The following is a 22024-nucleotide window of genomic DNA, read 5'->3' as shown; positions in this document are numbered from 1 at the left end:
ATCTGTGGTCTCCAAATCTTTCCCCAGAGCTGTGTGCTCTCCTAACCAGGACAGTTTAAATGGGTTTCCAAACAAAATCACTATTTTTGAACACAAGAGTTCCATTTTATGAAACTTCAGAAACTTGGCTTTAGCAAACAATGAATCTACAAATCCTTAAGCAAAGCAAAATCAGATGAATGTTTCTATCCTCTGGGTGGCAGGTGGACTTAAGAGGGAAAAGGCTGCTGAAATGTTACAGGTGTAGCTACATGAGGGGAGGCGTTGTGGGGATGGAAGAGAGGGATGGGTAGCAGAGCTAGTTTGTAGTAACGCAGGCAGGACTGGAATGAAGAGCCATGCCCTGGGACAGAGAAGCCAAGGGTGATCCCCAGGTTTCCAACATGGGTGCTAGATAGGGGGAAGATCAAATGGAAATGCAGGACTGACTGGTGCACACTGCGGAAAGACGCACATGGAACGAATGATACAGATGAAGGCAAGCGGGCAGCGAGAGCATCCCGGTCTCCTCCCCACCACCATGGTCCCAGTCAAACTTGTTTAAGATCCCATATGCTCTAACAGTCATCTGTGGGGCTTCACCAACCACCCCCAGTCTCTATTATTATCTACACCCACCTGCTTTCTCGGCTACCTCTGTTCCCCGAAACTATACGTGCTCATCATTGTAGAAACTGCATACCTGGTAAACTGGAGGGGTCTCAGAACTCAGCTTGCTTCTTGACAGTCTTTTAATTCGGGCCGAACCCTTCTCTGAGGGGCTGACCATCTCAGACACTGCCCCAAAAAGAAGCGTCTTGGGAGACTGAATACTTTGGATTGGAGAATTTTCTCTTTGATCTGCAAGTAAAAGACAGCAACAACATTTAATTATTTCTCAACCTTTGTCCCCTCTTTTTTTTTTCGGTACCAGGGATCGAACTGAGGACCTTGCACTTACAAGGTAGGTACAGTGCCCCTGAGCTAAATCCCTAGCCGTAACCCCAGTCCTCTCAATACATATGAAAAGTAGCCAGTCTATATAAGAAATAAAAGTACTTTTAGAGGAAAATTTACTGGGTGGGAGGAATATTCCTAATTATGTCAGCCACTGCAATGGTTGCTGAGACTACAAATCGACCCCAGGTCCTATGTTGGAAAAGTAATTTCTAAGTATAAACATAAAAACACATATCTGTTAGCCAAGCTAATCATGGATAAAAGAATGAAGAACATACAAACACAAACAGGTGTGACCTTTTATTCTGGGCTATTTATGCCGAAGGTCTTCTCTATATGGTGGGCATTGTGGGTAATTTCCTGTCGAAAGAACAAACTACTTATAATAATGGTGCAGACAGCCAGTTGTAGAAATCAAAGAGATGACTGATTACAGTGGCCAAGGACTCATCACCTTGACCTTCACTGTACATACACATTGTCCTCCAGGCAAAAAGGAAAATGTCAGATTGCATGCAAAAGCACTTTCCACTAAGTCAGAGTGGACTTGTGAAGAGAGAAGGGCCCCCGTTACCTGACTTGTTTTTCTGGAATGAATGGACTCTTTGCACACTTCTCGACGTTGGCTGAGACACAGAATAGAAGGAACCAGAATTTCTTCTGCTAAATGATAATTGCTTGATTCGAGGACTTCGTCTCAAATTTATTTCTGCAAAATGAGAAGCAGTTAGTAACCAGGGAGAACTATAAAACTGACACTTCATGTTGTCAAAATGTGCAAAACTTATGTAATACCACATGTAAGATGGAAATCTTGACAGCAGCTTTGAGATTTCTGAAGTGTCTCTTAAAGCTAAGAGGGAGCTGGGCGTGGTAACACAGCACCCTGGGAATTGAGGCAGAAGGATCCCAAGTTTGAGCCCAGCCTGGGCAACTTTGTGAGGTCCTGTCTCACAGTAAGAAAGAACAGGGATGTAGCTAAGTGCAAACCAGGGATGCAGTCTCAGGTTCAATCCCTAATAACAGGGGTAGGGAGTAAAGCTAAGAGGGGGTTAACACATGGTCCCAACAGGCTATTAAAAAACCCACCAAGCAGTTACACTGTGACCTTCAGGAATCTCACAATCTGCCACCATTATGCATGACACAGGGTGAACAAAGATATATCCCACAACATGCATAAAGGTGGCAGACTGTTAGGCTCCTGAAAATCAGTCTACCCAGGTTTCATATGTGCATATTACAATATCTGTATAGAACTAGTACTGGTAAGATTACATGCTAATGTGTTAACAGAGTATTTCTGAGTAGTGGAATTATCAGATAATTTAAAAAATTCTGTCTTTATATTTTGTAATTTTTTTCTTTAACAAATATGAATTATTTGAGCAATTAAAAAAAGAAGTTAGTATTTGAAAACCCCTCCTCTGTCATGTATTTTTTTTTTTTTTTTAATTTTTGTTTTTTGAGACGGGTCTTTCTAGTCTCAAACTCACTATGTAGTGCAGGATGCCCTTGAACTTGTGATCCTCCTGTCTCAGTCTCCCAAGTTCTAGGATTACAGGTGTGTGGCACCATATCTGGCTCTGTCATGTATGTACGTATTTTTTTGGTACTGGGTATCGAACTCAGGACCTTGCTCTTGCTAGGCAGGCAGCAGAACCACTGAGCTAAATCCCCGGCCCTGTCATGCATTTTTTAAATTAGCCAAAGTAGGGCTGGAGATTTAGCTCAGTGGTTCCGGCACCTGCCTTGCAAATGCAAGGACCAGAGTTCGATTCCCACTACCAAAAAAAAAAAAAGATTACCTTAAAAAAAAAAAGCCACAGTATTTCGTATAACATGGTAGTTTAATAATACTCACACCAAACTACATTTCTATTATGTAAAAATATTTCTTCCCCAATAAGTCTCTTTATAAATTCTATGTAAAAGAACATTTACACATAGTTACTGAGCTTCACTATAGACCTGGAGTCTTCAAAATTTCTGTAAACTATCTGAGCATAAGCAGAGTGACAGTACAAGTGCAGAATGATTTCTTATAAAAGCCAAGTACAAGACCAAAAAACAGAGTAGGTAATAGTCACCATTTTCTCCTTTCTCAGGGGATTCTTCAACAACACTGATGTCAGGACCAGGATCAGAGGACCTTAAAGAACAACCAGGAAAAGGATTCAACACCTAAAACTAGCATACATTAAAGCCAGAGACAGCTTCTCATCTAACAAGGCAACAAAGACCAGAGTCTGATAATATTAGCATTGGTAAATATTTTCATACATTATTAATTAATTAAAGTATTTATTTTTGGGATGTGTTTCACCACATAGTTCAGAATGACCTTGAACTCACTATGTAGACCAGGCTGGGCTCAAACTCAGCAATCCTTCTGCCTCAGCCTCCCAAGTGCTGGGATTATAGGCGCACAGCACAGCTTATCCTTGTTTATTTATATTTTGGTGCTGAGGATTGAACCCAGGGCCTTCTGCAGCTCCATATATGATTACGATTAAGGGTGAGATGGTTAAAATGCTTTTGTAAGAAAACAATTTCACAACATCAAAAATAACTTTATTGTACATTGATACTTTTAATTCCATAACGTATTAAAAATTAAACACTCAATTTGTGTGTGTGTGTGTGTTCTGAGGCAGAGTCTCCTTTTGTAGTTCAGGCTGGCCCTGAACTAGGGATCACAGGCGTGTGCAACCACACCTGGCTCTAAACACTCAGATCTTTAAGTTCTGGCAGTTTGACAAGGACTTTTGACCCACCAACTTTACTTCTCATAATTTATCCTATAAACTATCCTAAGGGTGTAAAATTTATACATTTGATGCCCTGAGGGAGTTGTGACAAGATGAAGATACACTTTCTCTGTCCCCTTGAAAGGGCAGCTAAAAACCCCTGCATGCTCTGTGAAAAACAAGCAGAAGACAACCCTGAAAGGTGGAGAGGAGGCAGCCTGGTGCAGACCTGAGAACTGAGGAGAGAAGGGCAGTGGTCCTCTCTGCATTTTCTCTACTGCCAAGAATCCCCGACATTATGCTGGCAGAGTTAACAACATCAATTGTGCCACAGGTACAGACTAAAAATAATGCCAGGAAAGCCAGCTCTCTAAGGTTGAAGAACCAGGAAAGAGGGCAGCCAATCATGACTGAACATTTAGAGACAGTAACTCCCTGCTCCAACCAGCATCCAGGGAAAATACCCACACACTCCCACCCGCCTACCCCAAACTCTGGGAGGAAAGGCTGAGCTGGAACTTCAGCTGTGCCTGGTGGGTCTGAGGACACACCCTTTCTTCCCCATGTCAACAAGCACATGAGTTTAAAACTGTGGGACATCAACTCAGTGGAATACTCCTCAGCAAGGAAAAGGGTCAAATTGCTAATATAAACAACATGCATAAATCTCAGAATAATTATGCCAAGTGAAAGAGGCCAGATTAAGAACACATTCTGCCCCCAGAGTTGAGGAAATGCTCTCTGCTTATAAGCACTATTGTTAAGATTTAAGTCATGAAGGTAAACAGTGGCCTTCAAGATCATGAAGTGTTGTGTCCAGGGTGAAAACGTCACTCACCTGCCCTTGATTTGTCTGTGCAGGAGCCTCCGAGAGATTTGCTTATGGACAGGAGTCTCAGCCACACTCCTAGTTAGCAGTTTGTGATAACCTAAAATATCATAAAAGCAGCTTCAAATATATACTACACTTAACCTTCTCAAGCAGCAGCATTTATTACCTAGCTGTAAGTATCTTAATCTTTGAGCCAAGTACTATGTGCATAGAACTTGACAAAAGAGAACAGTTTATCAGCACTATTAGAGATTAAATGATGACATAAACCAATGGAAAGTACTACAGAATTATTTCCTAATAAGCACCTTGAAAAATGAAAGATATCTGTTAGTAGGTTCTGGTACCAAAGATTAAATGAAATAAAATATGTAAAAACGACAACAAGCCACGCAAGTGTTATTAAGATAAATCTACCTGGCACAGTATTTCCGATAGGGTAACTGAGCTATTCACGGGAGGATGCTTTAAAATGAGTTACGTGATCAGATATAGGAATGACGTCAGCAGGGATAGTGCAATGAAGACTTCAGAAAAAAAGGAACAACATCCATAAAAGGAACAAGAACACCAAGAATGAAGAGCCAGCCTTTTCAGGACTCTGGAAATTAGCTACAGGTTTCCAACAATCCAAGCAGTATTATTATTCTAGAAAAGTAGCTGGAACTTAGTGAGCACAGTGAGCTTTGCAGAATTGTAACCCATCCCAGCATACACCCTCCCTAGCCCAGTGCTCACTTTGAAAACCAGCAGCCCAACAACCCCAGGATAGTAGAGTGGCCTGGAGCTCCTGCAAGGTCCTGCTCCAGGTAGCTGCCGTCACTTGATCTGTTTGGCAGCTCCCTGGAAAATCTTGCTGCCAAGGCTAAGCTCTACTCAACCCGACTCAGAACTCCCCCAGTGCAAACCAACTTTTCCCAGGGCACAATTACTAGAATTGGAAACATCAAAGCCGCCTGAAGTGGTGGTAACATCTGGGAAAGAATTTTTATACTTAAAAGGTATTCAGAAATGAAGAAGGAAATTACACATTCCCAGTTAAAAACAAAACAGAACAGAATTTGTTATTAGCAGACCTGCCCTGTAAGAAAAAACTGAAGGATCCCTTCAGGCTGACAGAAAAGGGTGTCAGAGTAGCCTGAACAACATGCAGAAGTAAAGAGCACTAGTAAAGCAACTACATAAGTATAAAAGATTGCACATAATTTTTTAATTTACAACTCTTTTTTGCCTCAGACTGAAAAAAAAAACAAAAAATAAAAAAACCCAGACATTGAAATTACTAGTCAAAAATGTTAAATGGGCTTTTCTAAATATGTTCCATGAACTAATGAAACCATAGAAAAAAAAATTTTTTTAAATCAGGAAAATAAAGTATGAACAAAATGAGAATAACAGTAACACATTAGAATTATAAAAAGACTGGGCATGGTGGCACACGCCTGTAATCCCAGCAATTGGGAGGCTGAGGCTAGAGAATCCCTGTGAGTTCAACGTCAGCCTGGGCTACGTAGTGAGTTCAAGGACAGCTTCAACTAGATAGCGAGATACTGTCTCAAAAAAGAATTATAAAAGGAACCAAATAAATTCTAGAGCTAAAAAGTACAATGACTGTTTTGTCTTCAGGGACTGAAGATCAAACCCAGGTCCTTCCACATGCTAAGCACACACCCTACCCACTAAGTTACAACCTGAGCCCTCAAAGTACCGTACAGTAAGTGAAACAAAAATTCACTAGAGGAGTTCAGTTTCAAAATTTGAACAGGCAGAAGAATCAGTGAACTCAAAGCCAAGACAATCAGTAACTATGCAATCTGAGCAGAAAGAAAAAGGAATGGAGAAAAAGGAACAAGGCTTGAGGGACCTGTGGTGGGAGTCCCAGAAGGAGACACAAAGGGGCAGAAAAACTTCGAAGAAATGATTGGAAACCTCCTAAATCTGATGAAAGACTTTCTACACATTAAAGACGGTAAATGAGTTCCAAGCAGTATATACTTAACAGGGTCCACAGAGGCTCATTCATTATAGTCAAATTATCAAAACGCAAAGATGAAGAAATAATCTTGAAAGCAACAGAGGCAGTAGATAACATCTCTCAAGTCCTGCAAGGAAAAAGGTCGTAAACAAGAATTATATATCCTTCAAGAACAAAATCGAAAGAAAGACTTTCCCATACCAAGAAAAGCTGAAGGGGTTCACTGTGAGCAGACCTGCACTCCAAGGAAATCTGGAGTGCTTCAGGCTCAAATGACAGGACGTTAGCCAGCCATAAAGAGAAGTAAAGGATACCGGCAAAGTAACTCATAGGTTAATATAAAAGCTAGTAATATTATGGAACTTTTGATTGCAACTTCTCTTTTTTCCTCTATGATTTAAAGGTAAATGCATAAAACAATAATTACAAATCTATATTTTGGACACAAAATGTATAAAGATGTAATCTATGACAAACAATGTAAAACGGAGAAGGAAAGAAATATACAGTAACAAAATGTTTGGGTACTATTAAAACTCATTTGGTTTTATCCAGATTGTTTTAAGTTTAAGATGTTAATTGTAGGGCCAGGGATTTAGTTCAGTGGCACCAGCACCGGCCTTGTAAGTACAAGGTCCTGAGTTCAATCCCCAGTACATAAAAAAAATGTTAACTGTGACTTCCAACCACTAAAACAATTACTACAAAATACACAAAGAGAGCCAGGCGTGGTGGCACACACCTGTAATGCCAGCACTCGGGAGGCTGAGGAAGGAGGATCACAGTGAGTTTGAGGCTAACCTGGGCTACATAGTTCAGGGCCAGCCTGAAATACAATGCAAGACCAAAAAATACACACAGAGGGGAATCAAAATGGTACCCTACAAAAAATTCAGATAACCACAAAAAAGGTAGTAGTAGAGGAACTGAGGAACAAAAAGCCATAAAATATACAGAAAACAAATATAAAAATGGCAGAAGTGATTCCTTAGCAGTAATTATATTAAATTATAAATGGCTTAAACATTACAATGAGAAAGCAAAAATTGGTCAAAGGATTATGAAAACATGATCCATGTATATGTTATCTACTGTAGACTCAATCTAGATACAAGAATGGAGAGGTTAAAAGTAAAAAGGTAGTAAAAGGTATGCTATGTAAGAACTGGATGGATGGCTATATTACTGTGAGACAAAATCAGACTTTAAACCAAAAAAAGATTATAAAAGACAAAAAGGTCACATATTAGTAAAAAGCTCATCAGGATACAGTAATTATAAATAAACATATACACCTACGTAACAACTCAATTCCATAATATATAAAAGAAAAAAGCTGGCAGAACTGAAGGGATAAATAATTTAACCATAATTGGAAACTTTAATATTACTCTTTCAACAATTACACAGAAAATCAACATGGAAACAGATGACTTGAACAACACTATAGGCCAATTAGATGTGTGTAGAATACTTCATCCAACAAGACCAGAACATACATTCTCAAGCACACATGGAACACCTTCCAGGACAGACCAAGTATTAGGCCATAAAATAAATCTCAATGCCTTTCTTTCCCTGTAGTGCCACAGTAGGAACAAACCCAGGGCCTTGAGCAGGCTAGGCGAGTGCTCTACTGATGAACTGCACCCCCTGCCCAAATCTCAATTCAAAAAGACTGAATATTCTTCAACACCAGTGGAAAGAAACTAGAAATCAATAGAAGGAATTTGGGAAATCCTGAATATATAGGCCTTAACAGAATGATAAATAACCAGTGGGTCAAAGAAGAAATCATAAAGGATTAGAGAATATTTTGAGATGATGACCATAAAAACACATCATACCCAAGCTTACAGGCTACAGCTACCACAGTGCTTAGCAGAACTTACAGCTATAAATGCTTGCATTAAAGAAAAAAGAGAGCTTTCAAATCACTAACCTGTCACTTTGACCAAAATAATTTAAGAGGGAAGGAAATAAATGAAAGTGAGATTAGAAAAGCAGTAGAGAAAAACCTCTAATTCCTCAAAAAGATCAATAAAAATGATAAACCTACTAGCTACACTGACCAAGAAAAAAGGAGAAGACTAAATTAGGAATCAAAGAGGAGACACCGCCACCAGGAAGTCTGTTATCAACAAAACCGCTCTTTTCTTCTTACCCTGAAATGCAGTACTTTTGGTCTTCTTCAAGTTATCACATTTATGGTCCAGACCTTCCAAGGCAGACACAGAATGACTTCTAGGCAGGCCTCGCTTTAGGGATCTCTTCGAAGGAGAAATCATTTCCTGGTTGAAGAGATTTCTTCGAACTTTGGTCACTTCTAAAAACACGGAGTAGGGGATAGGGAAAGAAACAAAAGGTCAAATATTATATTCAATAAAACAGAGGAACTCTTATCCAACCAGAGAAGCTGCTTGAAGAAACTACAGCTGATTGCTACATTCACATTTACTAAAGATTTCTTCTAAACCCTGTACTCTGGCAAGCCTTAAGTAGGAAGATCCAGCCTGGGCAGCAGTGCTGGGACTGTAGCCTATTGTGAAGGCCTTGGGCTCAACCTCTAGTATCTCAAAAAAAAAAAAAATCCTTAAGACAGTGTACTACTATGGTACCTTAAAACTATTTACTCTTATATAGCTTCAGAAAGTTTTTGTGTAAGACTGTGCGCAAGGTAGGGATCCAATTCATTCTTTTGCATGTGGATATCCAGTCGGTGCAGTATTACTTTGTCAAGACTTCTCATTCCCCAATAAACTGTCTTGGATTCCTGCTTGAATAATCAGTTCACCATAAGTGATAGAGTGTTAATTCTTTAAATGTTAGACAGAACTTGGCAGCAAAACCATCTAGTCCTGGGCATTTCTTCAAGAGAAAATTTTTGACAACTAATTAAATCTTTGTACCTATTATAGAGCCATTCTATTTCTTCTGAAATCTGTTAATTGTTTGTGTCCTTTAGGAATTTGTCCATTTAATCTAGCTAGCTAATTTATTAATAAATACACACACACACACACATTTGTCCATAATTATTTATTCCATTACAAATTCATTTTCAATCCAATATTCAGGAGCACAAGGCAGGCCTGTACCTTTTGTCAAACTAGAAGATTTACTCATTGTCAAATGGAACATAATTCTTAAGTGGATGGCTAGTATGTTATGGTCCTATTAATATATTTCAATATAATTATTTTTCTCATTTTTTACTGTATTATATTCAGCTCAGCTTTGACAAACATTTTTTTTTTTTTGAGGTACTGAGGACTGGACCCAGCGCCTTTGCACTGAGCTGCATTCCTACACCTTTTGTTTTGTTTTGAGGCAGAATCTCACTTTAAGTTTCCCATACTGGACTTGAATTTGTGATCCTTCTGCCTCAGCCTCCCAGAGTGCTAGAATTATAGGTATGTGCCACCATTCCTAGATGAAAAACTGTTTTTTTCAATTCCACAGGTTTCATTCTTCTTCTGACTACTTTACTAATGTGGGTAATTTTAAATTATCTTCCAGAGCATGAGGTTTGACCATCTAGACTCAAAGTGAGGGAAAAACCACTGCAAAGTGGACCAATTCTTAGCACAGTTAGCAAGATGGCACCTTAACTATAAGCAAAATATCCTGGTGGAGGTAACTTTAAATTCTCCAGGGGTGAATTCTTCTAAGAGCATCTCATTTAAAGAAACCCAAATGATTGAGGATTCTGAAAAACGGGAATATGCTTTGTGTTTACCTATCGATAACACCAACATTAATGTTAAGGACACCAATAACAAACCAAAGTGTGAAAAGATGTTTATACCATTGTAAAAGTCTTTGTTACCTGACTTATGCTGCCTGTGAAACTAATCTATGACCTGAAAGCCTAATTTGATGTTGTTTTCTATTTTTGTTTTGAAAAATTTACTATCCACAGAAAATTTGTAAAAATAGAATAACCACATATGTGTCACTAAAATTCACTGTCAACATTTGTTTCTTATGTCCCATTCTCTTCATTGTACAGTTTCCCCCAGGCCCAGGAGCATAAGTGGTGGCCATTACAACCCTTTGCCTACCTGTCAGCATGATCACCTAAGAACAAGGACAATCTCCTACATAACCACAACGCCTTCATTACACTCTCAAAGTATTTCCAGCATGCAATCCTTCCTCTAATTTCTGTCTCAATGATACAGTTTTTTCCCTTTCTAAATTTAAGATCCAAGCAGGGATCATGAAGTACATTTAGGGTCTTGCTTCAACTCTTTTCATCCAAAGCTCCACTGCTCCTCTTCTTTTTCTCTCTTGGTTTTTATGAAAGTGTCATTTTTAAAGATTTCAGGCTAGCAATTTTGTAGACTGCACTATTTTTGAGACCATGTGAGCATCTAATTCCCCTGAGGCATGGAATTTGGACACATTTTATTAAGTAACAATGATATGAAGCCATAATTTATAATTGAATGAAACTGCTTAAATACATGAAATCAAAATAAACTTGTCCTTCCAGTGAATCAGTGCAGACCCTAGGAAAACAAAGCATACCTTGTGCTGTGCCTTTTGCTGGAAGTGCAGGCTGCTGAGGGGCAGGGTGAGAGCTCTCCTAAAAATTAAGACAATCTTATAAGAAAGTTTATATGAGCATTCATTTAAAAGCAAAACTTCCAGGGCTGGGAATTTAGCTCAGCGGTTCGGTGGCCTGCCTTGCAAGCGCAAGGACCCGAGTTCAATCCCTGGTACCAAACAAAAACAAATAAACAAACAAAAAAAGCAAAGCTTCACATGAAACCCTTTAGTCTTTTGCAGTTCACTTCAGAGACCCAGAGGAGATACAGTAAAATGCACATAGGGAGATGTTCTAAAGGCACTCCTGCTGTACTAGTAATACAAAAGAGGGAACACTATAAATGCCCATAAAGAGCAAAACAGTGAATTACACATCCATCCGATGCAGACATTAAAAGGATAAAGAAAGATGACTCATGTATACTAACATAGAAAGAGATCTGTGATGGAGGAGCAGTTAAAAAAAACAGATAATAAGTATGGAAGGTTAAACCAATTTTACTCTTTCTGTATATATGGGTATATTATTGATAAATACAAAGCTTTGATGATTTGTTTTTGGTATATAAGGAACAGGGCCTGGGGCTATGTACAATAAATAACTGGTGATTGCTTCAGAAGAATGGACGGTGAAGGGATATCCTATTAACTTTGTGATTTCAACTTTGAAATAATGACTGTGTATACATTTTATACCTAAAAAATAAGAGAAAAGCCATATAAATGAATCTGAGGGTAGCTATACTTTTAGAAGTATCTATATCAAACTGCTATTCATTTGCTATTCTAGTAGAGGATTCAAAAGTGTAAACTCTAGGTGGTCTGCACAAGGGGATAGTTTTTTGTTTGTTTGTTCAATTATATTGTTATAGTAATTGGAAGAATGAAGAACCACACGTGAGCAGAAACTTTAAATTATGGTACACAGACCAAACCTGGGTCACCTCTCATTTTGAAAATAACGCTTATTGAAACACAGCTGTGCCTCTTTCCTTCTTTCTTTTTGGAGGTACTGGGGATTGAACTTAGGACCCTGTACTTGCAAGGCAGGTGTGGTGACTGAGCTAAATCCCTGGCGCTGCCTATTTCTTTTTCAATGCTGAGGACTGAGCCCAGGGCCTCATGCTTCTTAGACAGTGCTCTACCAATGAGTTAAATCCCAGCCTCCTGTTTCTTTACATAGTGTCTATGGCTGCTTTCCGGCTACAACAGGACTGAGACAGTGTGACAAAACTGTGTGGCCTGCAGAGGCTTAAATATTTATAGTACTACTGGGTCTTAAACTGAAAGGAAAGTTAAGGAAGTTTATGTCCAGGAGAAACAAGGATGGGATCAAACCTTGTTAAAATAATGGTGCTTTTTGGGAATTAATACATACAAAGGAATTAATATACATTAATGTAACAGACAGATTATTATCATGTATCTACACTTACACTACAGGCTCACTGCTTCCTGATCTTTCAGAAGACTCAAGATTTTTTGATAGAAACTTAACTGGTTCTTTTAGTGTCACTATCTATGGTACTGACCTTGACATGAAAAAAACTTTTTTTTTTGTTTGTTCTTGAGACAGCATTTTGGCTCTTGTAACTCAGGATAGCTTCAAACTTTCTACCTAGATCAGCCTGGCCTTGAACTCTCAATCAAACTGCCTCAGGGTCCTGGGTACTAATTACCCAGGAGTGAGCCATCATACCCTGCAAAAAACATTATTAACCAAAAGCAAAAGGCAAATCCTAATCTTAGCATATTTAGTCTTAAAGACTTCAAGTTCCCTTCCCTTCTCTTTGCTCCCAGTGCTGGGGATCCAATGCAAGGTCTTATTCACATGCAGCAAGCTCTGTATCACTGAGCTACATCCCCAACATAGAACTTCAACTTTTATGTGTAGTGGAACAGAGAAGCCAGTTACCAGCTGGTTTCCTGACCACTGTACTTTTTTTTCCTCTCTCTTTTAAATACATACTGAAAAGTACTTTACTGGGAGGCAATCAAAGTCCTATTGGGATAGAAGATGGTTACTATATTAATTTTTCTTATCTGCACTAAAGATTTTTTTTCTAGAACTGGGAAAAAACTCAGGGCCTTACACTTGCCAAGCAGGTACAGCACCACTGAGCTACATTCCTGGCCTTACACTAAAGATTTTTAACTAATTTTTTCACTTCTAATTTACTTTTATTTCTAAGTGTCAAATTCTTGGGTAAAATAATCTTTTAACAAATTTATATATACACAAAAAATTATATACACATTTAAAAAATATTTTAACATCAGGTGAGCATTTCTAATCCAAACACTGAAATCTAACCTGGCTAAAGTCCAAATATTTTGTCAACACTCTATACAAAATCCAAAAAAACTTTGAAATCTGAAATAAATCTTGTCTCAGACATTTCAGATAAGGAATACCTAGCTTATACTATTTCTGTATCCATTTCAATGTCCATTTTCTAATAGTGAAAGACTGCCTTTCATTCTCTTTTTTTTTTTTGCTTTTTGAGACAGGGTCTCACTATGTAGTTCAGACTGCTCTGAAGCTCACTTTGTAGCCTCCTGATCTTTCAGAAGACTCAAGATTTTTTGATAGAAACTTAACTGGTTCTTTTAGTGTCACTATCTATGGTACTGACCTTGACATGAAAAAAACTTTTTTTTTTGTTTGTTCTTGAGACAGCATTTTGGCTCTTGTAACTCAGGATAGCTTCAAACTTTCTACCTAGATCAGCCTGGCCTTGAACTCTCAATCAAACTGCCTCAGGGTCCTGGGTACTAATTACCCAGGAGTGAGCCATCATACCCTGCAAAAAACATTATTAACCAAAAGCAAAAGGCAAATCCTAATCTTAGCATATTTAGTCTTAAAGACTTCAAGTTCCCTTCCCTTCTCTTTGCTCCCAGTGCTGGGGATCCAATGCAAGGTCTTATTCACATGCAGCAAGCTCTGTATCACTGAGCTACATCCCCAACATAGAACTTCAACTTTTATGTGTAGTGGAACAGAGAAGCCAGTTACCAGCTGGTTTCCTGACCACTGTACTTTTTTTTCCTCTCTCTTTTAAATACATACTGAAAAGTACTTTACTGGGAGGCAATCAAAGTCCTATTGGGATAGAAGATGGTTACTATATTAATTTTTCTTATCTGCACTAAAGATTTTTTTTCTAGAACTGGGAAAAAACTCAGGGCCTTACACTTGCCAAGCAGGTACAGCACCACTGAGCTACATTCCTGGCCTTACACTAAAGATTTTTAACTAATTTTTTCACTTCTAATTTACTTTTATTTCTAAGTGTCAAATTCTTGGGTAAAATAATCTTTTAACAAATTTATATATACACAAAAAATTATATACACATTTAAAAAATATTTTAACATCAGGTGAGCATTTCTAATCCAAACACTGAAATCTAACCTGGCTAAAGTCCAAATATTTTGTCAACACTCTATACAAAATCCAAAAAAACTTTGAAATCTGAAATAAATCTTGTCTCAGACATTTCAGATAAGGAATACCTAGCTTATACTATTTCTGTATCCATTTCAATGTCCATTTTCTAATAGTGAAAGACTGCCTTTCATTCTCTTTTTTTTTTTTGCTTTTTGAGACAGGGTCTCACTATGTAGTTCAGACTGCTCTGAAGCTCACTTTGTAGCCTAGGCTGGTCTCAAACTCACAGCGATCCTCCTGCCTCAGTCTCCCAAGTGCTGGGATTACAGGTGTGCGCCACCATGCCCGGCTTCTGCCTTTCATTCTTATTAAGAGCGCCAACTCAAATTGGAAGGACCAACTTGGGCTGGTGCCATTTCATATTTATTGGAGATACTTACATTTTTTGTAGTTCTCTTGGATACTTTGGGAACTTCAATTTGTCGAAGAGTCTGTGAAACTTCTGCAAGGCTTTTATGTCTTATTAGTGCATTTTTCCTTTTAAAAATAGAAAGAGACTAGTCAAGACATACCACACAGAAGTTATATGTAGTTAAATCTGAATGGAACCAGGGTCTAAAATAAAACCTTATTTAAATAAAAGTCAGTTGTCTAGGTACTGGCCTGGATTTATATCAAAACGCGTCAACACTAGAATTTTCAAAAATAACTACTATAAACTCAACTAGATAAAAGCAATGAAAAGCATCAAGGAAAATTGAAAAAACTGGCCGAAACCCTAAGCTTATTTATTTCATAAAAGCTTCCTAGTTCCTAGAGGTCCCATGTGGACTGAAGAAGGGCTTTGTGAACTACAAAAGCAGCACTGCATATTCTCCGGGTATTAGAAAGTGTCAGGTGCTGCTCCGCAGGAACTCACATAGTTGTCTTCTGTGATTTAGCCCCAAGGGTGACTATTACTTCAGCAGACTATGTTAAACACACCCTTTGAACCGTATGACTAACAGTGCAAATGATGTCTTCCATGCCGAGTGCTCACCTCCTCTTCTTGGCTGATCTGGTCCGGAGTTCCTCCAGCTGGTCAGCTTCAGTGCTGCCTGAAACTGATCTGTGAGCACTCAATGGAAGAGGCACAGAGACAAGTGGGGATTTACTGTCTTGTGTCATGGAGTCATCACTGAAAAAGTCTGCAGGAAGGATGCCGGCCAGCTTCTGAGGAATCTCAAATCCGAGGCTGTTGTAAAGCTTCCCAAGTGTCTCTGGGATGGAGTCAGCGTACCTGTGGAGAAGACTAGTTAGGTATGGAACACAGTTACCACCTCACACCTCTGTTCCTCTTCACGCAGCATGAGAAATGGTCCTCATAGTCCCATAACTCCAGACAACATCATGTGTAGTTCTTGGTAAGACAACTTTAGAGTGAGTAGGCACCAAACTTACAATTTCAAAATCTCTTCCAGAAAATTTGCTAGGTATGCTGAATCCTCAGTTAGACACACTATGCGAAGCAAAGCTGTCACCTGAAAGAGATTTTAGAAAATTGCCATGAGTCCTCTGCAAGGCCACTGAAAGCACGGAGATCCATTCCCAATGGCAATGAGCTATGTACTTGCCTCTTCCACTACCTGCTCCATCTCCTCTGGGTTTTCTAGTATGGAAGGGCACTGCAGACACATCTCCAGGCGAAGAAACACCTGAAGCTGGCACCTCGAGAGAAAAAAGACTGTCAGGTCTGTGTTGACTGCCCACTAACTGAAACTCCTTGTTTCCGCACAGATCTTTTATATAAGAAATAACAACCAGTAAGAAGAGTTATCGCTTTCTCTAAACATTGATGTGCTCATTAGGTAATAAGTGACGTGACAGAACATCTTAAAGAATCAGCTACAGAAGCATCTCCAGGGCCAGGAATTTAGCTCAATGGTTCTGCTGCCTGCCTCAAAGTACAAAGTCCCTGAGTTCAATCCCTGGTACCAAAAAAAGACAAGACAAAATAAAACAATACAAAAACATCTCCAAGCAAATGATCTTAAATAGATTCTAACAAATGTTAGAGCTTTGTTTTAGAGTAAAATTTTAAAAATATATAGAGGGCTGGGGATTTAGCTCAGTGATTCTACTGCCTGCCTCACAAGTGCAAGGTCCCAAATTTGATCCCCGGTACCCAATAAACAAACAAACAAACAAACAAACAAATAAATAAATTAGAAGGGAGTTACTTACTCTCTGACTTTGTCTTTCTTATCCAGCTTTTTTCCTAGATTCTGTCGGAGATTTTTGCTAGTTTTTAAGAGGTTACTTTTTATGTGATTCAGGCAGTTCACCTAAAAATACAAAATTATAGCAGGATACCAAGTTACTTATCACTATTTCTAATTTCTTTCACAGCTGAATAAAGCCCTAAGAAAGAACATATACTGCCTTACAAATTTCCCTTTTCCTTCATTTGAATGAAAAATAGTGAAATGGGCCAGGCATTTAACTCAGCAGTGCTGCTGCCTGCCTTGAAAGCACAAGGTCTTGAGTTTGATCCCCAGGACCAAAAAAAAAAAAAATTTTGAAATGAATATCATTCTTTTATTGCTAAAAAGAACATGATCAAAAGGATTTTTGAGCAAGTAGACATGGACATGGCAACTTGCAAGCAGAACTGTCCTAAAAGGAAGGTTTCACAAAACGGGGACAGACAAGTGTAAGAATTATAAACAACTCCTGTTCAGTTTAGAAGGAGCCCTGCTCTTGCCAACAAACATGAACAAAAATAATGAAAACATTATTATTTTCTACAACAGTGGTTTACAGCACTACCAGGCATAGTATCTAGGGAGTTTTAAAAATTATAGATGACCAGGTCCCAACTCAAGCTGTTAAAAAAGAAAGAAAGAAAGAAAGAAAAAAGCTCTAGGTGATTCTGAAAGGCAATGAGGGTCAGAAACCAATGGCTTGATTTGCGCAGCTACCACACATTTCAGGTGAGGACAGAGCTCACCGGGTGAGACACATGTAACTACCCCACTCACCCACTTCTTCGCTGCTGCTTTCCCAGCTCACCATGCCCACCTTCTAAGATCTGGGATTTTACTCCTCCCTTGCTCATCTATCCATGTTTGGCTCATGGACAGCACAACAGACACCTTCCAACACATGTGAACAAACCCACCACCACCCACCCAACCACTGCATCTATTAATAACACCTGGACTTTCTTACTTCTATTTCTTTGGCGCCTTTCGATTTTAGGAACACTTTAATATTTGAGATCGTGTTCTGAGCACATGAATATAATGTGACTTCTCCCGTGGTGACAGTCTTTTGGTAATTTTCATGTATGTAGGATAGTAGCTCCTCCTCAGTTTTAAAATCTGTGGGGAAAAAAATCCTGAAATTAATTATAACATTCAAGTCCTTATGCTATGGCAGCCAATGGTTGTCAATGGAGGAAGATCTTGCCTCCCAGGGGATATTGGACTAAGTATTGTGGCAGGTTACTGCTGTTTATGATTCCAACTATATCATATTATGGAAAAGGAAAAACTATGCAGACAGCAAAGAGTGGTTGCCAGGGATTAGGGAAGGGGAAGATGACTAACTGGGTCACAAATGATTTTTGTTTTGTTTTGAGACAGGGTCTATATAGTTGAGACTGACATGGAACGCAATATATAACCCAGGCTGGTCTCAAACTCACAGCAATCCTCCTGCCTCAGCCTTCCAGAATGATGGGATTACAGGCATGCACCACCACACCCAGCCACAAATGATTTTTGATTTCTACGCATGTCCTATTTCTACATGTTTGAATATTTCACATTCTTAGTAATTCTGTTCTTCTACAATATACCTATCTATAACTGAGATGATTGTATTAACCTATCATTTAAGTTTAGTCAAAATTCCTTTGTGGTCCTGTCAATCTTTGCATCATATTATCTTATTATTTTTGGTACCAGGGATTGAACTCAGGACCTTGTGCTTACAAGGCAGGTGCAGTTACATCATATATTTTTGAGCCTTGTTATTCATATGAGTTTATAACTGCTTATCTTCTTGTGAGTATCTTTTGTCAATGAGGAATAAATTTATTTATTCCTAATGACTTTATACCTTAAAGTTTATGTTGCTTAGTATTAATATAGATATACCAGCTTTAAAAATTTCAATCTGATATTTCTTGTTATGATTATTGGTAATGTATGTAGTTTTTTTTTGTTGAGACAGTGTCTTGCTTCATATTGAGGCTGGCCTTGAACTCACTATATAGCCCAGGATAGCCTTAAACTTGTGGCAATACTCCTGCCTCAGCTTCTTAAGTGCTGGAATTATAAGTATGCACCACTATGCCCAATCCAGCCCAATTAATTAATTATTTTATTTTGTGACAGGGTCTCACTAAGTTGCTCAGGCTGGGCCGGAACTTGTGATCCTCCTACCTGAGCTTCCCAGAGTGCAGGGATTACAAAGAAAATCTTTTTAGTAAATGTGTGTATAGCATTCAGTCTACAATTTCTTTAAGCATCTTCTCTGGGTAAGAGTTCCTTTGTTTTATTGAATATTTACCATTTCTTGTTTTCCTACCCCATTTCATGTTTTTGGAAGTGACCAGTTTAAAGAAATTTCTGTAAGCAATGTTGTTGGTATTGATTGGGATTGCATCAAACCTATATGTCAGTTTTGGGAGTACGGCCATTCTGTCAGTGTTGGTCCTGCCTATCCAGGAACAGGAAATGCCATTCTGTTCTTCCTCTTTGATCTTTTTCACAGTATTGTAATTTTCACTGTGGGCGCCTTTCACTTCCTTCGTTAGGTTAATTCCTAAATATTGAATTGTTATTGATATTTTTGTGAATGGTATTTTTAAAAATTTCTTTCTCGGTGGGTCCACTAACAAAAATGTGAACCAATGGAACAGAATAGACAATGCAGAAACAACCCAGACATATTCAGCCACCTGATCTTTGACAAATGGGCCAAAAAACATACACCGGAGGAAAGTTAGCCTCTCTAATAAATGGTGCTAGGAAAATTGGCTAACTCCATGTAGAAGATTGAAGGTAGACCCATATTTCTCACCATGTACTAAATATGGTTCAAAGATTTAAACATTAAAAATAGAAGAAACACTTAACCTGCTGGGAGATAAGGCACAGGCAAGTATTTTCTGAACAGGATCCCAACTGCACAAAAAAACAACATCAAGAATCAACAAATCGGAACATATCAAATTAAAAGGCTTCTGCACAGCAAAGGAAGTAACCAACAGAGTAAGGAGACAACATATAGAATGGCAAAAAAATTTTGCCAGCTACATCTTGGACAGGATTAATATCTAGAATATATAAAGAACTCAAAAAAATTAGGACTCCCCCCAATAAAAGTCCAAATGAAAAAATGGGCAACTGAAATGAATAAAAATTTCTTATAAGTGCAAATGGCCAATAGATACATGAAAAAATGTTCAGCATTGCTGGTCATTAGAGAAATGCAGAATAAAACAATGCTCAAATGCCATGGCTATCATCAAGAAATGAAATAATAACAAATGCTGGTGAGGCTCTGGGGGTTGGGGGAAGACCCCTTCTACACTGTTTGTGGGAATGTAACTAGTACAACTGCTACAGAAATCACTACGAAGAGTCCTTCAAAAATTTAAATCGAATTGACCCAGCTACTCACCTCCTATTATCTTCCTGAATAAATTAAAATTCTCATATTACAGTGATACACACATACTCATGTTTACAGAAGCACAATTCATACCAGTTAAATCTTGGAAGCAGCCTATCGTCCATCAACAGATGAATGGATAAAGAAAATGTGGCACAGGAACCACCCCTGCTCCCGACCCAGCCGCCATCGCTCAAGCGTCGGGAAGGTAGGCCGGCCCGATCCACCACGGGAAGGAGAACCATGCCTGCTCCCGACCCAGCCACCATCGCTCAAGCGCCAGGAAGGTAGGCTGGGCCCAGATCCACCACAGGAAGGAGAACCACGCCTGCTCCCAACCCAGCCGCCATCGCTCAAGTGCCAGGAAGATAGCTGCCCGGGCGCCCCTGAACCCCCATAAGCGTCCCCCCCCAAACTCTCAGACCTCCTGACTGTGCAAGTCTTTGGACCCACTCTGCAAAGACAGAGGTGGTCATCAAGGGTATTTTTCTGAGTTCCCAACTTTGAACATCTTTAAAGAAAGGGTGTGCGAAACCTGTAATAGAACGTTGCGGAGTTCAACCATTCAGAAGGATGGGGAACTCAATCTGGGCCTTGCAGCCGGAGGTCAGTCAGCATCATGGGGTTCAGCAATCAGCTGAGATCAGGGGTCTTGCATCCTCGCTCTGTCTGAGCCACTGTGCACATGTTCTGGACTGCTTCATGATTTCAGTTTAATTCAAATGATTTAAGGGCGATAGACTAGTGACTACCACAGGTGGTCAGTGTCCAAGTTGTGCTTGATCTCAATGTGTTGCTGATTGTTATCAGTTGGGGTAAAGCATTGCCATTGATTTGATGAGCTGTTTTCTCTGATGTTATGAAGATGAGAATGTCTGTGGGTCGTTAGAGACACAGAAGCTAGGGCGCAACTAATATCAGGAAGATTTGGGTGATAATCCAGAGATTAAACCAAGGACAGTCTGACAACAAAAATTAAAATGAGAAAACAAGCAAGACGCAAGGACAGACTTCCAGTTCACCAATGGCAAACAGTAGGGCAAATGAGGACAAAAAGGCCGATAGTGAACCACCAGGACACCCTGAACTCAAAGCACAGGAAGTAACAAAACAGATCAATCAGGCTCTGGAAAAATTCAAAACAGAAATAATTTCCCAGATAACCATAGAGATAGTGAGCAAAATGGAAGTCGTGATTCGAGACTCTAGAGTAGAAACTGACAAAAAAATAGATGAGCTCAGGACCATGATAGAAGCCATGAAGGCCCAGCATAAGAAAGCAATGGAAAAAATAAACGCCCAACATAGGAAAGAAATGGAATCCATAAAACAGATTCAAACAGATATCCAGGAGATTAAATACTCTATTGAAAGTGTACACAACAGAATAAAAGAATGCGTTAATGACAGAAAACTTCCCAAACAGAGGGGAAGAATTTGACATTCAGATAACTGAGGCATATAGGACCCCAACTAGCTACAATCAAAAAAAATCTACACCTAGACATATAATAATCAAGATCCCAGAAACCCAACAGAAGAACAAAATACTACAAGCAGTAAGAGAAAAGAAACAAATCACATACAAAGGAAAGCCCATCAGAATCACAGCAGACTTTTCAACACAAACCCTTGGGGCAAGGAGAGCCTGGAATGACATATTTCAAGTACTAAAAGAGAACAACTTCCAACCAGACTGATGTATCCAACAAAACTCTCTTTCAAACTGGAGGGGGAAATAAGACACTTCCACAACAAAGAACACCTGAGAAACTACATGAATACCAAACCAGCACTACAAGCAATTCTAAACAAGATCCTAGAAAAAGACAATGAAGGCAACAACACCATGAGGCCCAACAGAGCAAATCAAATAGGCAAGGCAAGAAATTAAAAGGAGAAGGTGAAAAAGTAAA

At 39.0% G+C, this 22024-nt stretch overlaps 1 protein-coding gene across 1 annotated transcript in view; it reads right to left on the bottom strand.

The window, feature by feature from the left end:
- Nucleotides 1-22024, bottom strand: part of Ticrr (TOPBP1 interacting checkpoint and replication regulator) — a 45423-nt gene that overhangs the window by 4976 nt on the left and 18423 nt on the right. Inside the window, 12 exon segments of the mRNA XM_010621064.2 lie at nucleotides 683-840; nucleotides 1514-1648; nucleotides 3030-3091; nucleotides 4528-4618; nucleotides 8661-8822; nucleotides 11030-11087; nucleotides 14885-14981; nucleotides 15484-15723; nucleotides 15885-15964; nucleotides 16058-16151; nucleotides 16668-16768; nucleotides 17655-17806. Coding sequence (XP_010619366.1) covers nucleotides 683-840; nucleotides 1514-1648; nucleotides 3030-3091; nucleotides 4528-4618; nucleotides 8661-8822; nucleotides 11030-11087; nucleotides 14885-14981; nucleotides 15484-15723; nucleotides 15885-15964; nucleotides 16058-16151; nucleotides 16668-16768; nucleotides 17655-17806 — 1430 coding nt within the window.

Source organism: Fukomys damarensis, unplaced genomic scaffold (genome assembly GCF_012274545.1).
Source record: "Fukomys damarensis isolate Sample0158 unplaced genomic scaffold, DMR_v1.0_HiC HiC_scaffold_7, whole genome shotgun sequence".
Taxonomy (NCBI): domain Eukaryota; kingdom Metazoa; phylum Chordata; class Mammalia; order Rodentia; family Bathyergidae; genus Fukomys; species Fukomys damarensis.
This window is presented reverse-complemented; position numbering and strand designations above follow the sequence as displayed.